This window comes from Mytilus californianus, unplaced genomic scaffold (assembly GCF_021869535.1).
Source record: "Mytilus californianus isolate M0D057914Y unplaced genomic scaffold, xbMytCali1.0.p SCAF_3, whole genome shotgun sequence".
NCBI lineage: Eukaryota > Metazoa > Mollusca > Bivalvia > Mytilida > Mytilidae > Mytilus > Mytilus californianus.
This window is the reverse complement of record NW_026262679.1, coordinates 118,756,988-118,770,702: the sequence shown is the minus strand read 5'-3', so window position 1 is coordinate 118,770,702 and position 13,715 is coordinate 118,756,988. Positions and strand designations below refer to the sequence as shown.

The 13,715-nt window shown below is 31.1% G+C and overlaps 1 protein-coding gene across 2 annotated transcripts in view; it reads right to left on the bottom strand.

Moving 5' to 3' along the window:
- The window catches only part of LOC127735963 (KAT8 regulatory NSL complex subunit 3-like), a 46,280-nt gene that overhangs the window by 31,656 nt on the left and 909 nt on the right, over positions 1-13,715 (bottom strand). For both annotated transcript variants that reach the window (XM_052246430.1, XM_052246431.1), the window contains exon 2: positions 10,001-10,194. In XM_052246430.1, coding sequence (XP_052102390.1) covers positions 10,001-10,158 — 158 coding nt within the window. In that variant the 5' untranslated portion in view covers positions 10,159-10,194. The remainder of the gene's footprint in view (positions 1-10,000; positions 10,195-13,715) is intronic.

The window sequence follows — 13,715 nt, the reverse complement described above, 5'->3', positions numbered from 1 at the left end:
TCCCAACTTTCCTTTTGTGGTATTGAACCTTATGGTAAAATTTCACAGAGTTCCATTCACTTGAACTAAAGTTAGAGTGCGAAAACCAATGTGTCTTCGGACGACGCCGGACGACGACGACGACGTCATACCAATATACGACCAAAAAATTTTTAATTTTTGCGGTCGTATAAAAAAATTAGTTCCGGAACAAATTTTACAGTGCTGGAACATATTTTCTTAAAATATATATTCCGGGTAAAAATTTTCTGTGATATAAATTCCGGTAGAACATATTTCGTATGAAATAAGTTCCAGCGGAACAAATGTCACGCCGGAACATTTTTTTTGTTACAAAAAATAATCTTAATAGCAAAAAATAATTCAGATATTACTTGGAACTATGAGCAGGGTCAGGAACAAACTTCTAATGTTTGTTTTGAGGTTTATTGACTATTTATACTAGACATGCTAAATGAGAGAAAGAGAAATAAAAGAAAATTATAAATTTAAAAGACGAAAATACTGTTGGCACTTTAAAAGATTATTCTTAATTGTATGTTTTCTACAAGAATTGTAAAAACAAGTATAAACATACATATACTATGATCATAAAACAAAAAGACATTTATATGTCAACATACGAACGGTCTCCCACAAAAGATTATGTCAATCCAGTATGTCAAGCTTTTAAGGGTAAGTATGATAAGGGCCTTATTCGTCATCCAACATTAAATGGTATAGTAAATAAATATGAAGATATGTACAAGTAAAGCAATAACAAAAGATACAGTATCAAGCTGTATGCTTGATTAAGTTTTGGTCAAATTTGTTGATTCTCTTATGTTGATGGCCTCATAGTGAACTTAAAGTAGCTTTGCAGAACTTATCACCTTCTTTATAACCAACGACGTCTATTATGATTTGAAAAAAAATGGCGGCGAAACTACTTTGTTTTCAGGCGCTTACAATAGGTCTTATATAACAAATTATCCGTCTCACGACTCTGAGTATTTTTCATCAAAAAATAAAATCAAGAAGTCCAATAAAACCAAATAATCTGAAAAAAAGAAACATTTAATTGTTAAGGATACTCATTATTCAAATATAGAAAAAGAGGCGTGGGGCATTCCACATTGCAGTCCAACTACAATGAATAGACAAAATCTTCATCGACAACAAAAATAACCATACATATATGTGAAGCTTTACATTTTAAGGATCATTTTTGAAAAGATGTGAGATACCGTTGGAAATATATTAATTGTGTTCTTATATGTTTAAATTTACTACGTTTCACATTTACCAGGCATGGGGCGAATTACATTTCAATGTTATGCATTATATCACAATTACTTTGACCAAACCATGCATTATATTACAATTACAATTACATGCATTTATCAAAGTAATGCATTATATTACAATTACTTTTGCAAAGTAATGCCTTGAATTACACATTACATTTGAAAATTTTATTAGTGAATAGAAAAATTAAACATTTTGAAAAACAACTACAAGTCACAAAAGATTCTAGCATATGCAGTAACTGTTCCATGAATTGAATATAAGTATACATGTAAAAAGTCTATTTAATTTGACTTTTACAATTTTTAATTATTTTAACTTAATGTTGACTTTACCTTTATAAATATATTTTTTGTTGTTTTTCTTTAAATTTTAAACGAAATATTTAATTACTGTGAATTACTTCCCTAATTATAAAATAAACATAGACCTTAATTAAAATTAACATATTCTTAATTAATCAAGAAATCTTAAATTTGGTTTAGTTAAAACTCCAACAATATGTTAAAGATGTAGTATGTGAAAAAAGTAATGACATGTAATGCCATGTAATGCATGAAATTACACAACTTTTTGCTAAAGTAATGCATTATATTACAATTACATGTAATGCACAAATTGCTGCATTACACATTACATGCAATTACTTGGAAAAATGTAATGCATTACCATGCATTACAATTACAAATTTGCATTACCCCATGCCTGCTCTCTACACTTTTCGATGCCTATTATGAACGAAAAACTTTCAGGTGGAAGCGGCCATACTTTTCTAACACAAATAAACAAGCAAACAACCAAAGAAAAAGCCAACGAACAACTCCGATATCTGTTTGAAAAAAAATAATCGAGAAAAAGACATTACCCCCAATTTCCAGTTTTAATACTTTCCCCAAAAAAAAATTGGTAAATCTAAAAAAAAGGTATAAGCCTTTTATAATTTTTGTTATCTACTACAATTTACATACAATTTTGAACGAATTGAACTACAAAGAGAAAACATTTTCCACTTTCATCAGCTATGAGACGGCTAGCTTTTTAGAAAAGCATAATTGAAAGGGTTATTTGCATGAGTATAGATCAATTGCTTTTCTTTCACCCAAGCCATGCATATACTCAGAGGACAAAAAGGATAAAAAAACTTGAACACAAGTACAGTATAAGTAAATTTTTTGAAAATAAAATAGTTCCCTACTTTACCATCTTACTATTTTATGACGTATTAGGACCTAAATTAAATAAAATTTTTTGCAAAGTTTTAAAATATCCAGTTACCTTTAAAGAATAATGATAAGATCCGAAATAAGGTAACTTTAAACTGTGAAGGAAAATAATTAAACATGTATATATGATGAATCGTTCTAAACCCCAACCCTTTTACATAAGTCTTATAAAATAACCTTCTCATTATAAATTCTGATGTACGTATAGCACCTTTAACTAACAATTATAAGAAAGTTTAATTTAAGACCACTTAAATTCTAAATTCTTATTTGTAAATATATCCAGTTCTTACTTAACTTATTCTTACACTTCAGCACATTATGAATATTATTTTTAAAATTTTATGATGACAATCCTATGAATTAGTTATAATATTAATTATTTAGTAATCATTATTGCCTAAATTCAGTCATCTGTACATAATTAAATGTTTCCTTATGTTCTAAGGTGTATATAGTTGCTACAATTATACCCTATGGGTAGTGCTCCACAATTAATGGAGGAATATACAAGAAACTGAACTGAACTGATTAATCGTAGAGAGATGTACCTAAATTTATGGTACATAGTTAACAGAAAAAAGTTTCATTCTCAGTCTTATTTCAATTGTATTAATTTTAAAGACATGTCACATCCAAACGAAGTCTACGTATATGTACATGTATTCGTCTTGTCTTGTCTATAGTCGGGAAATTTTCAATTCAATTCATTTCATTTGAAAACGTTAAAAATAATATAGATCTTATTCATTGCAAAACGTGACGTCCTTTTTGGATAAAACCCCTGTTTCATCTACGAGGAAAGTCCTATAATATAAGAATGCATATATAGGTGTGGTTGAACATTTGATAGTAAAAAAAAGGAAAATCTGGCATCAATAGAGCGCATAATAAATTAAAAAATAATTCCCGAAATAAATGTATATAAAATATGTGTGTGACTATTGAAAGTGTATCCACATATTTACAAGACACTGTCGCTTTTTTCACTCGTTCTTGTCCAGTAACACCGTGTTTCATCGGTACAGCGGATATAGGTACTAACCAAGCGGACGTGATCGATTTTTCTTCTGACACGGTAAGAAAGTCTTTGTTGTGTTTACATAATATCAATGTGTACCTCAATCTAAACATTATTGTTGTTTTAAGAAATGATTTGGTCGTAGGTTGATGATTAGAGAAGTCTCATTATTTTCCTAAAACAAGAACACTTACTAAAACATTCGCAAATACTTGTCAAAGAAGTTGGCGCTCGTCTCATCCGATATTATCCTATATTCAATATTGCAACTCTTTTTCTGATAGAAGGCCATGCACTGTGTGTACGTAATAAGTATAGCTGTTTCAATAATTGGCATTGAAATCTTTCATACATATGTTATTTTTCGATATTTTATTCCGAAAAGAAGCGTTGTGTACAGTGTATAGCTGACCACATAAATCCTTCTGTACAGTGCATAGTTAAATGAATGTACGGTATATAGCTTTTCACCCTTCGAAGTACCTATTAAGCTGTATCCGCTGTACCGATGAGTGAGTAATAAATTCCTCAAACGAGTTTGAATAGGGAAATAGAATCTGAAGAAGGAATTTGTCATCAACATTTTAATAAGGCAATATTTGGTTTTGAATGAAGCCCGTTCTTATCTGTATTTGTTGCCGTACTTATCAAAATACGATTTTCAAATAATCAAACTCAAACAGTAAAGTTTTGTTTCTCCTTAAAATCGTTCTTCTCCAGTATTACCATGATTACAAGCCTGAACGAATTTCAATGAGAAAATAAATTCTGAATAATGAATTTGACTCCATTTTTCTGTCAGTTTTCTGTCCCAATCAAGACCGACCCCCCCCTTTCACAAACGGGCTAAAATAATGCGTACATTGAACTCCCGTCATTTATCATATTTGGTTTTTTTTCTTAACATTTTCAGGTAGTAAGATTTGGTTTTAAATCGAGCTCATGAGAAATTATGAACTTTTTGGTCTTACAGAAAACATGTTATTTCATATCAATTTAATATTGTTTTTGCAAGACTCATAATCAAGAACAGCGAGAAAGACTATTTCGCAGACTGTTGAAAGATACTCAGTCCGTTCTTACAACGAATAAGTCCTTATGCACAGATGTTAAATAAAAATAAAACAAAAACTTGCCCATAAGCCAAACCAAAGAAAGAAACCAATAAAAGCACGTACTCTACCAAGATATTAGACTTATCAAAACAAAACAAAAAACACTTTGTATGTTTATATTAAATAAAATATGATATTCGTTTATTTAATTGATGTTGGAAAGGAGAAAAAATTCACGAAGAAAAACAAAAACGAACTGATAATAGACAAACTATAAAACAATATCAATTGTTATTTCTTTTACTTTAGAACTGCAGAACGTATAATAACAAAATTAATTAAGCTGACTCATTACACATAAACTGTATAAAAATACATTAAATGGGACTTTTGAGGTTTTTTTCTCCATTATCGTTAAAGTCAATACACAAAGTATTTAATTACATAAATCAATTTCGAAAAAACTTTAAAATTTCGCATTATTAAATTTTTATAAAAAACACTGTTTCAATAACATAATATTCATAAGATAGATTAATAAAATATTGAATCTGAATATTCATAAGCAATAAGGATAATCCAATCAATTTTGTTGATTGGATTATTCACGGCTGAGTAGTTGTGAATCAGTGACACGTGCCCTCATTATTTTATAAAAATATTGAATATCTATTTAAGTTCGTTTTCAAAATATTCCAAAAGTTTCCACTAAAATAGACAATGTGAAAAGAATGTAAACATTTTTCCTGTGTGCATATACGATGACTTTAAAAGAGTCCTGGGTGCACTTTGTATGTCCTGAGTGCACTCAGGAGGTCCTGGGCAGTGTTTAGACGTACCCGTTGATTTGCAACTGTATTTTTTCTGTTTTGGCACATACTTATATATGAACCTCATTAAATTCGATCTCAAAATAGCGAATATAAAGGAACAGATATTTTAAAGTCTTAATAAATTCCATTGAGCACAAAACTAATCCAAATTCGATTTCAATTATTTCGTGATTCTAAAATACGTTTTTTTTGTGGCAGAAATTGCAATTATGTTTTTTATCTGATATGACTTTGAAACACTGATTTAAGATTTATATTGTCCACAAAATATCATAAAATATAAGGGATAAAAAAGACGCTTTTCTATTATTTTTTTTACAAGGTTGTTAATTGTTTAATTATGTCGTAATTTGCTTGGTCAGTGGCGGATTCAGGAGCCGACATATCGCTTCCCCTTTGATTGGATAATATATCATTTTTAGCATAATTAAAATCATCATTTTTTTTTATCCTGGCTACACGTGGCGTTATTTCTCCGTCTGTATAATACAGCTAGTGAATTAGTCTAAATATCCATCCAATGCATAGTAATATTTCTTTTTCATCACTTTTTTTATTCTTAAATATAAGCGTTGTCTATTTCTATCTGACAAGCACACACATGGACTTTTTCGTTAGTATAGAAAGTCCCTGGCCAACAATAGCAACAACGTCCTTTTGATGATCAATTCATTATAAAAAAAACAACTAAACTCTCTAAACTAAACTATGTGGACAGTGGGTCATCGCACACAGGTTTGTTTAACAAGACAGCTGATTGGATAAATGTGATAGATTGTCACGCCTACATTAAACTGTTGTCCAATCAAATGCCAGCAGAAACCTGTCAATAAAAAGGTTATTGCAAGCGTGGATAAGTTAGAGATTTGATTGTGTATTCGATATTTGAACAAAAAGTTAGATAATCACTATTCGTTTAGAATTAAATTGCGAAGAAAGTGTTCGTGTAACAACCCTCCCCTTTTCCCGTTTTCGCCTTCTTATTTTTACACTTTCTTTTTTAACAGAAAGTATTAAATATGAGCGTACTGCAAGTTTCTGAATTTTACAAGCATTCTATATAGCGACTTGTGATTTCCGGGAACGTCATATTTTCAAGATTTCACAGACCTCTGAAAAAGTTAGAACATACAAGTTTCATCTACCATTTGCAGAAAAAACAATACCAAATTATATTTGTAAATTGGAAGAGATTAAGAATTATAGTTTAATATCCGTACTAAAAATCGTCTGAAATATAACAAAACATATTTCTCTCTGCCTCAATGCAATCGAAAGCAAATTTTCATTTTATTCTTCATCTATTTGCAAAAGACGAAGAATTCTCCTTAAAACTGTAAATTATTAAACAGGCATACTAACTTTAAAGGATAAAATACAAGTTTGTACTACCATCCAAGGAAATAAGTGTTCCATAAAGTAACTAATCCTTAATTCACAACCGTCAAAACTCAGGACTCATTTTTGATATTTACCTGAGAGATCATAAAGGACATACATCTACCAAGAACTTATTATAACCAAAATGGCAAAAATGAAACAATATCTATTTTTTTTTTTGGTAGACGAGTAGCAAATTGAATAAGGAAATGTTATTGAAAGAGAATTAAGATATATGATAATTTTTCCAAGCAAAGTGGCAAAAACATGCATATATAGAGTTATGTAGGTGCAAAACAAAACTATATATTAATAGTCAATTTCGACTATTTAATAAAGGATTATAGGTCGAACACGACACACGATTCTTGATTTCCAATGTACATGATTTAAAACCGTGTTTTTTCTTCTACAGATTGCATTTTGAAGAACACATGCTTGGCCATGATTGTTGAATGTTCAGCGTACAATATTACATAATATTCAGGATGATTTCAACGAAAAGCAAACGAAAAAGATTTATTTTTTTAAATTCGAGCATTCCTTAAATTCAACATTTAAAACCGTTTTGTTTTACGCAAAACATATAAAATTGAGAATGACTGATGTACTTTTTATTCTCTCTAACACTTAGGATTGGTAGTCCCGACAGCTTTCTCTCCATTAGTAAGGGAGGTCCTGGGTAAGGGAGGTCCTATTCTTAACAGTAAGCAAACACTGAAAAGTCACAGGACAAAAAGTCACAGGACAGGAAGTGACAATTGTTTAAGTATGTAAGAGAAATATCTTGAAAATTTACTTTGTATTACATATATTCTTTTTACAGTTTATGAAATTGTTCATTAGCCTTGGTAAATGAAGATTTATTAAATTTTAATCATGCAAATGATATAATATTTCTTAGCACCATGAAGCTGTTTAGGTACCAATCCACTTTGATAGTTTGTTTACTAAACAATTATTTGTTCATTTAATACATTTGTTTACAGAGTTGGTTTATATATACAATAGTTCAAGATACATACAAAATATATTTTTTTAAATAAGTATTTTCTCTTTTTCAAAGAAAATAGTCTCAGAAACTGAATTGTGACCTTTCGTCTGTGACCTTTTGTCCACAAGCACGCATTATTTATGAGTAAAGTTGGAACAAAGGTCAATTTGGCTCTGATTCACAACAATTGTTCTCTTGTAAACATGACCTTTTTTGTCGACACGCGCTCGCCGTATCAGGCTAGAACAAACCAATGCATATCAATGTCACATGTGTCTTTTCCTCGACTGAATGTTATTAGCAATATTAATATTGGATACAATTGTAACGTAATGAATTGCATTTGATCCTAGTCCTAAGTTTAATTTTTGGTTGAATCAGTTGAACATCTAAGTGATCATCGATGTGTAATATTTGACACTGGACATTATTTTAGGAGCGATGCAATACAAATAATGTATTTCTATCAATCATTTACTTCAGTTAAAGACTTTTGAATGTAACAATATGGTACAAATCGATTTGATTTACTGAATTGCATATTTCTTTTTATCGAAATGAAAATATTATAAACTGCTCCTGGTTAATATAAACATAGATGTATGTGTGCCAAATAATCATCTCCATCCAAGTTACAAAGTATAAAACAATTATAGATTAAAAATACGGCCTCAACACGGAGCTTTGTCTCACACCGAACAGCAAGCCATAAGGGTCCCCAAAATGACTAGTGTAAAACAATTCAAAATGGAAAAACAAAGGTATAATCTATAAGTACAGTCATTTCGCTACGTTATTCTATAGCTTTTTGGTCAATTTCGAAAAAGCAAGTAAGCATCTCACTGTTTTTTAAATGAGAAGTAACGCTGGTGTTATAAAAAAAATCTGATACGAAACAGAAATATAAACCGTACACAAGATTTTATCAATCGTTGTTTGATATTTTTCTATAAGATTTATTCTTGTATTAGTTCTTGCTAAAAAAAACTTGATGATAAAAAAAAATCAAGAGAGGTATCGAAATCGGTCTTTATAGGTACCTAATGGTAAATATAAACTGTCAACTAAATTCTTAAAATATTCTTTATTCTTGTTGCATTTTTTTTGAAAAAATAATGTTTTATTTGTCAATGTAATAATTTTACCCGGTAAATCCTTATATAAGATAAAACATGGAACTTTATTCATTTTACGTCCATAGATAAAACATCATAAGCGTTGCATGGGTAATTATTTAGATAGTTTATGACAACCCGTTTCGGTTGACTGCTTAGATAATCCGTTTATTGAAATGTAAATAACTTTCACCAAGCAACTGTCATCTGTATAATATTTAAAAATTTAAAGTAAATTAGATACTTAGAATATATTTTTCTTGACAAATTGTATATGAATCAGAACTATTATTTAACATTAGAAACAAAAAATGTTTAAGAAAATTTCAGAACATCTTTGGGATATATTACTTATCATTATATCTTTACGGGCGGAATGAATAAATACAGGACTACTTTATGTCAGAAAGCACGACTGTAAAGTTTTAATGACAAACACATTTCCCGGTTAAGACAACTAATCTTTTCTTATATAACCAATTAAATGTTAAAAATTCTATCGGGAAAAAATGAATTGTACGTTTGCATACGTTATTTAATGAAATAGATATACAGTATTACATTAAAAGACCACAAAAGAATATCCTCCTAGCTATGCCGATTTTATTCATAAAGGGGAGTAACCCCTGATAAACACAGATAAAGTGTCGCTCGTTTTATTTAAAATATTTAAAATCTTAACACGACTGAACACGATCTTACAGCAACTAAACCGATTTTTTACCTTTGGTCTTATTTTATCTGAACGTGATCTAATCAAGTCTTATTTGAACGCTAGAAGAATCTGTCTTGTTTATCTTGACCCGACTGATATGACTGAACACGATATATCGGAACAGAGTCTGAAAGTCTAAACCGGTCTTAACGTTTTTCCCTAGCAGTAAATCAAGGCGATTAAGACTTGATCAGACCAAAATGACCGTTTCAGACTTAAATCTTGCTACTAGTGTATAATTTTCTATAGGTTTGTTTCAAATTAAACGTCTCTATGAAATGGCTGGCATTGCTGTTGAATGTTGAATACGTATCGTATCATTAGGTAGGTGTATCTTTACAGTACTAGTATTTTATGACAGTTATTGATATCATTACCTGTTTTGTACATGCATTGGTGTAAGATGTGGTAGCTTCGGCATATATAACTTTTTAATTGGCCTAGCATTACTGGCATCTGGATGAGCACTCCATGGTTTGGAATAACAATGATCCATGGATACTGTACTTCCTCTATCTGGTAGGTAAACATCCATTTTAACCAAAATCTATTCCTCTACTGCCAAAAAAATCTGAAACAAAAAGTTTAAGATTGTTCATCATTCTAATTCATTGTAATTAGAGTAGGCAGACAGAATACATATAAAGGTAGGTATGCTGAGGTTATAATTGACTACTTCAATGGCTGAAAATCCCTACAATTAGAGGCCTAGGACCAGTGTCAATAACATGCCTGGTTGCACAGTGTTAATTTCTTCAATTTTATTGTTTACATCTCCCTTAATTTTTTTTTTTTTTTTGTGACAATCTTAAACAATTTTTTCAACTTAAAAAGTTTTTTAAGACATATAAGATAAAACCCAGTTGTAAATTATGCATGTACATGTACAGATGTGGGTATGGGCAAGTATCAAGAACTTCTCTAGTGATTTCTTCCCTAAAACATTCAGTAGATTAAAGGTGCACACATAGGCTTGAGGTTTGTCACATACATATGTACATGTCTTTATTTTATCAACAATATTTGAAAATAAATTAAGTGGTTAAAATTATGTACAGAAGGTTTTATATTCAATTGAAAGTACAGAGAACAGCAAAAATAGGCTGTTCAATAAAGATATCTACTGAGAGAGACTGTTTTATTGAAATGGGTAGTGTGTTCTATTGGGGTATTGTAAACCGAAAAAATGAGTGCTTGTATGTATCTATAGATGTAAGGTGCAGTCCATTGTATCCACACACCTGAGGCTTTTGGCTTTACTTTGGTTAACTCATAAATCCATGAATAATTGGATATATTGAGTGAACAAATTCATGTTATACTTTAATTTCATGAAATCTTCTTAATGTAAGATTTCACCCTTAAGATTTTGTGTAATGTGTGTCCAAAATTAAGGAAACCCCTGTTTTGACAGGTTTTTAAATATCAGGTGACTTTGCGCATGTCTTCTAAAATCAGTAAATTTTGAACAAAGGAAAAATTTTATACTACAAAACACTGTAAACACAGTTCTGTTTGAACAGACTACAGTTCTAAATGACAAAATGAATGAACCAAACAGACTGCCAAGGACGCAGAGCAAATTCTATTTTATTTTAATATAGTTTGCCTTAAAATGAAACCAATATGTTATAAACATTGATAAACTAATGATGTCATAATTTTTATAGAAAATTATTGAATATGTTTAATCATGCGATTGCAATTATCATGATTATAAATTTATGCTTGAAAATATTAATTTTAATCTTTTCTGTCCCTTCATAAGACTAAAACAGTCATGCATGATATCATCAGCACAGAGGATTATAATGTATATATGTGTCTAAAAGCGAGGTGATGAAGATTTCTGATTCTTCAATCTGCAGGTGTAAGAATGGTGTCTGATGGAATTGTGACTAGATGATATAGGAGATCTTGTACAATGAACATCATGAAAAGTCTTGTGCATAGTCTACATGCTGATAATGGTAGCAAATACATGAGATTCCAATTTTGACTTTTTAAATGAACCTCCCTGGTTGACCTGGGATCATTCTGGGTATAATGTCATCATGGTCATGGGCCATTGTGATGTGAAGATATTCGCTTTGTGACATTAAATTCCTAGAAAAAGCACCAGATGGAAGACCACGTATCTAGTGTGTTCAGCCAATTAGATACCTTACTCATATCATCTGATATTAATATCCGACAAACATATCAAGCAGCTCGCCTCTTGCTCATTTCAATATTTGATACTAATTCTGCAGTGTGGGCGTCCCGGACTGAGCAAGAGTACTCTAGTTTAGTGCGGATAAGTGCTAGGTACAAACAAAAGGAAACCTATTACCGAGAACTACACCATACATGGAAAGACATTAGAATTAGTACAGAACGCAAAATACCAAAGCCTTAATATCAGCCACAACTTATCATGGAACTATCACATGGGCACAGTAACGAAGAAAGCAAACAACATCACATCTTTCTTGAGAAGAAGTATCAGCTCCAGTCCAAACAAGATCAAAGTACAATTTTATATCACACTAGTAAGACCATTTATGGAGTATGCTTGTATCATTTAGGATCCAATAACTTAGAGAATTAGAAATGGTGCAGAGAAGAGCAGCACGTTTTGTAACTGGCGACTACAGAACCACCAGTAGTGTAACCTTGATACTAGAAGCCCTGCAATGGGTCGAATTACAAGAACCCAGGAAGAGAGTAAAGACATCATGCTCTCCCGCAGAATACACCATCGTGTTGCAATACCACCAGAACAATACTTAATACTGAGGGGTGTAGCGTAACAACAAGAGGACATGACACCAGATTCCTACTACCCTTCTCGAGAATACAAAACCACCAGCAATCATTTTTTCCTTCTGCAATTCGTCTATGTAATGAACTACCATCTGCTTTTGTCACAGCTTTGAAGCTTCCACATTGGAAGAATTCAAAGACAGCCTCCAGACACTTGCTTCATGTTAGACACTTCAATTTTAAGGTTCATCAAAAGGAATTGAAAAATATCAGATACCTATTGCTTCAGGTAGTGAGTTCCAGTCCGAAATAGTGCGAGGATAAAAAGAAAATTTATAGAAATCTTTATTTGTTGATATTTGCCTAAATTTATGTTTCCCCCTAGTACGTCTATCAGATATTGTTAAATTGTCCTTAGGAACTTCCACTAACCCCCAATTTATTTTATATAGCATAGTTAATCTAGCTTTTTTCCTTCTTATTTCTAAATTTTCCCATTCCAATGATTTAATTAAATTTGAAACTGCTCCAGGTGATCTGTCTTTATAATCATTGAAGACAAACCTGGCTGCCTTACGCTGTACCTGCTCAACCTGAGTGATATGTTGCTTTTTGTACGGATCCCATACAGGGGAAGAGTATTCGACGACTGGACGGACAAGTGATGTGTACGTGTGCAGTTTTTTAAGTTCCTACGAAGAAACGAAGAAAACCTAAGGTTTTATTTGCCTTACAGGTAATATTGTTTATATGTGTTCCCCAATCAAGATCATGGCTTATAGTTACGCCTAAATATTTACTGTCTTTTACTGCTTCTAAAACATGATTGTGCAATATATAATCAAAAGTGGAAGGTTTACTTTTTTAGAAACATGAATAACATAACACTTCTCAGGATTAAAATTCATTTGCCAGTCCTCTTCCCATTGTACTAAACTAGATAAATCTTTTTGAAGTAATTTGGCATCATAACTATTATTAACATTTCTATACAATAAACAGTCATCTGCAAAAAGTCTTGCATTGCAAGTTACATGTTCGGGTAGGTCATTAATAAAGAGTAAAAATAATGTTGGGCCTAACACTGTTCCCTGAGGGACACCAGAATCAACAGCTAATTTTGAAGATTTAACACCATTTAATAGTACCTGCTGTTGCCTGTCAGCTAAAAAGTCATTTATCCAATTTAAATTTTGATTCCTAATACCATAAAAGTTTAATTTCTGGGCTAATCTTTGATGGGGGACTTTATCGAAAGCTTTGGAAAAATCTAAAAGTATAACATCTATTTGGTTACCATATCCCAATGATTTTGCAAGATCTTGTAAACTGATGATAAGTTGGGTC